The sequence below is a fragment of the Myotis davidii genome, unplaced genomic scaffold (genome assembly GCF_000327345.1).
Source record: "Myotis davidii unplaced genomic scaffold, ASM32734v1 scaffold376, whole genome shotgun sequence".
NCBI lineage: Eukaryota > Metazoa > Chordata > Mammalia > Chiroptera > Vespertilionidae > Myotis > Myotis davidii.
The window spans coordinates 99,357-104,226 of record NW_006288121.1 but is presented as its reverse complement, the minus strand read 5'-3'; the positions used below and the strand labels follow the sequence as shown (position 1 = coordinate 104,226).

Here is a 4,870-nt window from a genome sequence, read left to right as displayed (position 1 = left end):
TGATGTTTACTTTGAATTTATATTAGTTCACACAAACACTCCATCCATGCTTTGTTCCGGCCCTCTGGTCCAGTTTAAGAGCCCATTGTGACCCTCGAGTCAAAAAGTTTGCCCACCCCTGTCTAAGCACTTACATCATGAGGAGAGAGCTAGAAAAATTCAACGATGTAGATAGAACAAATATGGCCTCTTGTATCCTTATCAACCCTGGGGCAGAGGGGACGGTGGAAAATATCCAGAAGCAGTATAAGGCTTCAATGTGCAGGCGCCCCTCCCGCCTCCCTGAGGCCCTCCCCACGTTTCCCACAGCAGCTATCTTCTGGGCCAGGGACACCTGCCAGCACCTGTGGGCGCCTCGGCGGATAAGCACCAATTCCACAGAACAATTTCTAAATATTTATGCGCAAACACGACTCCTGCGTGCAAATAGAAAACGGAATGACCAAGCGCTTAAAGTTACTAATAGAAAATGCAAATACAGAGAAGCCTGCAGAGACACAATTATCTGTTTATTCAAGAACAAACAATTCCGCCCTAACAGGTTTGGCTCCATGGAGAGAGCCTCAGCCTGCAGACTGAAGAGTCCCAGGTTTGATTCTGGTCAAGGGCAGGCACCCTGGTTGCGGGCACATCCCCAGTAGGGGGTGTGCAAGAGGCAGCTGATTAATGTTTCTAACTCTCCATCCTTCTCCCTTCCTCTCTGTAAAAAATCAATTAATTACATTTAAAAAAAAAAAAAGAGAACAGTTCCATGGAAAGCCCATTGCTCCGTGGTTACTCTTTTGCAGAGTAGCAGATGCTCAGGAATGTGCCTATTTTTCAATTAACTAAAGGTTAAAAAAATTGTTTTGTCTTCTAACATTTTTCAGAGAGAGAGAGGAGAGCATGGGCAGATATTTATTTTAGTTTTATTTCCTAAAGAAGATCATAACTTTTACCCTATCCCCAACTCAAAATTAAATGTGGAAAAGCTCTACTGCCAATATTTCAGCACTGACTTTTTTTTTCTGCCAAAAACCACAATAAGAATTCAACAACGTGTGCCTGTTTTGCCAGGAATAATGTTATTTTATGTGAAAATTGTTTCCTTCTGCACATCTCTATTACCCAGGTTCTAATTTTGTTATGCCAGGAATCAGCCCTTTGTGGTTAAGAGAGGGATCAATTATTGTGTTCCTCTGCTGGGTAGCAAAGCCCAAAATGTGGTAGGCTGGTTGGAGAAATGTGGATATTATAGTCTTACAATTTTTTTTATTGTATGGTATGGTTTGACCCTCTTGCTTTAGTGTCTGGCAAGTTACTGAACTTGTCAAAAGTGCTCAGGGAACACGTGTCTGGTTTAGCATACAACGTGTTCCAAGAGAGCAGTCAGCATATCGACGGGGCAAAATGAGCATTTGGGAGGGTGCCATATAGGGTCTAGTGTCTTTCTTTTTTCTTGTATTTTTTGAGATAGTAATACCATTTATCCAGAATGTAATTTTAGACGTCAAAGAATCTTGGGACCAAAAAAAAACTTAAAATTACCCAGACCACATCTCTCACCTACACCATTGCATCCATTCACTTGTACAACAAACATTTATTGAGCAGCTTCCACACTATGTACTAGTCAATAGATAGGACTCTATGGCATCCATTTGAGTACCTTTCAGTTTAAGCGTTTTCACAGCCCTTTAGAGAACTCATGACACAGCCCATCCAATCAGTTCTAATTGCTAGAATGACCTCCTAAGTTTAAGCCTAAATGTATTTCCCTGTAACTGCCACTCATTGGTTCTAGGCCTTCCTTCTGGAACCACATAGGAGGATCCCTGAAAGGCCACATCCTCTCTTTTCTAGGCTGTGAAACTGGCGGGGCCTCTCAAACATTCCTCACTTGCCACTTGCTGTGGTTTCCAAGCCTTCATCAGTTTAGTCACTTTCATCTGAATAGCCTCCAGCTGGTCAACATCCTTACAGAGGCAAGTCACAAATTCAACCTAGCATCTATTTCAGATCAGGTGGCTCGGAGACGTCCATGCAGAAGTGGTCAAGCACCTTTCATCTGAGAGCAGTGAATTTTACAACCTGCCCTATGGTTAGGGTATGTTTTCTCCTTCAGTGCTCTTCTTCGGAGCTCTGGCTTATCCTTATATTTTATCAAAATACATTTCTCAATTTATTCAAAGTTTATATTCCAAAATCAATTGTATTGCATTGTAAGTTTTGTGGTAACATGACTAGAAAAGCAGTAAATGGGAAATCAGCAATTTCTCATTTATTACTAGAACGACTCTGTTTCTTTGCCTCCTTGGGGAGCAAGCTGGTTTGGTGGAAACAGAATGGGATGTAAACTGGGAGACCCAGCTTGATTCCCAACCCTATTGTTTACTCAGCAAGCTCCTGATTCCAGGCTCTCTGAACACCACTTTCCCACTCACAAAGTGGGGTAGTGATACCTGCTTCACAGAGTTGTTCTGACAATGAAGAGGGACTTATATGCAAAACGAGAGGCCTGCTGCATGAATTCATGCATGGGTGCGGTTCCTCAACCTGGCCAGCGATAGGGGCCAATCGGGGCCATCTCACCCAGTCCCAATCGGGGCGGTCAGGGTCGGCCAGGGGGAGAGACTGTGGGAGGTTGGCCGACCACAGGAGGTTGGCTGTGGGAGTGCACTGACCACAGGGGGGCAGCTCCTGCATTGAGCATCTGCCCCCTGGTGGTCAGTGCATATCATAGCTATCAGCTGGTCATCTGGTTGTCTGGTCATACAGTTGCTTAGGCTTTGATATATATATAGATGTCCAGCATGGTGCCTACAACTGAATAAAATAAAATAGTTTTCACTATTGGCTTGTTTTTTCCCCCCTTTTTACTTTTTCCTTTTGAAAACCACAAACTCATTTTCAATCACAATCCTATGTAATAAAAAACTATATGAAAATCAACCAAATGGCAGAACGACCGGTCGCTATGATGCGCACTGACCACCAGGGGGCAGATGCTCAATACAGGTGGTTAATGTGCTCCCACAGGGGGAGCACTGCTCAGCCAGAAGCTGGGCTCACAGCTGGCAAATGCAGCAGTGGTGGCAGGAGCTTCTCCAGCCTCCACGGCAGCACTAAGGATGTCCAACTGCTGGCTTAAGCAGGGAGTAGATCTAAGCTGTCAGTCAGACATCCCCCGAGGGCTCCCAGACTGTGAGGGGGCACAGGCTAGGCTGAGGGATCCACCTGAGTGCATGAATTTCATGCACTGGGCCTCTAGTATTCCATAATTTTATATAAAAAATTACATGTTCAAATGCATGATTGAATGTACAATGGCCTGCATACCTTGCTCTCTTTCATTGCGTATGGACACCAGGTTCCCTCCAAATCCTATGCAAGCTTTTCGTGCCTCTTGCCATGTTTTCCTTTCTTGTTCAACAAATCCAAAGATTTTGAGACACTAGGATAAAAGGAAAAAATCCAGTGATTAACTAAAGATACTACTAAAAAGTCAACTGAACTACATCAAAATTATTTATAAAGATTATAGCTAAATATAAGTTCCCTCACAACCAAATAGAGATCTAAAATATTGAGTAAGTTTTATTACAAACTTTTTTTGCAAATCTCTTTTCTCTTTTTGGACAAAGGATACAACCATTTGGATAATATATTCATATATACTCATAATTTCCATAAAGAATTTGACATGGGAATCTCTACCAATTCTTACCTAAAAATTACTAAAATGATGAAGTAAAGTAAAAATTAACTTTAAGCTGAAAGATTTGCATTGCCACTCTCCATATAAAAATCAGTGTCAAGATTGCAACTCATTTTTTCTTACCTTGTTGTTGTAGAAACTCCAACCTTCCTTACAACCTCCTGGGGCCGGGGGCATGGTAGGAATAACTGTGGCATTGATGCTGCTGTTATGTCGCTGGCAGATGAAGGGATTTGGAAAACCACAATTAATGTCATTCCAAAGCCCTGGCAAAGAACAAAATAGTTAAATTAGATTTGCATATTTAATAATGCGTATATACATATATATGTATATATATATATACAATATAAAGGGTTCTCAAAAGTGGTTTAGACTACAATCAAACTTTAATTCATGCAAGTGACTCAAAAAGCCAATGCAACATCCTTTCACTCTTTCACTTGAACTAATAATAGTTCAACTTTATAAAGAGCTTCTGATGAGCCATGTACACACTTGGAATTACCGATATAGTATCTAAATAGCCAGTTACAGCAAATGGTAATAATATTATAACAACCTCTCAATATACCAAACATTTATTTAGTGTTTTAGAAGTATTATCTTGTTTAATTTTCTCAACAGATAGGTTCTATCTTTATTCCAATTTAGAAGACAAAGACTGGAGAGAGAGAGAGAGATAAAGGAGATAAACATTCTGGATATTTTCTTCAAATCAGAACATAAAAAAAGTATTTCATAAGATGAGAAGTGAGATGATTGTGTAATTTAATAGATTAAATGTTAAGCATCCCTTTGCTTTAAAAATTCAATGATTAGATGGCTAAAATTAGAACTCTCCTTTATTCTCTCTTCTTTCTGACTTAACTGCACAACCTTCTACTTTTAGCCTAAGGAGGTAACAAATGACACATCACACCACAAGCCAAACTCAAGATATGTATATTGTCTACCTGAATTTGCATACATGACTACACAGTTTTCATCGTCATTTGCAAAATTGGGTTCACCGGGGGCCCAAGCCACAAAATTCACCTTGCTTTCATCCATCCAACTGGAAAACAAAATGCAGGCATTTAGTAACAGTCCAAACATCAGAATAACTGGCTACAGCCTCGTGGAGGGAACAGGCAAGTCAATCAAGATGAAGGAATCACAGGATCCTACGCT

General features: G+C 40.8%; 1 protein-coding gene across 1 annotated transcript in view; it reads right to left on the bottom strand.

The window, feature by feature from the left end:
• MRC1 (mannose receptor, C type 1) overlaps positions 1–4,870 on the bottom strand; it is a 116,034-nt gene that overhangs the window by 41,832 nt on the left and 69,332 nt on the right. Inside the window, exons 19-21 of the mRNA XM_006759916.2 lie at positions 4,654–4,754; positions 3,821–3,963; positions 3,319–3,433 (exon numbers count right to left, since the gene is read on the bottom strand). Of these exons, the coding sequence (XP_006759979.1) occupies positions 3,319–3,433; positions 3,821–3,963; positions 4,654–4,754 (359 nt within the window). The remainder of the gene's footprint in view (positions 1–3,318; positions 3,434–3,820; positions 3,964–4,653; positions 4,755–4,870) is intronic.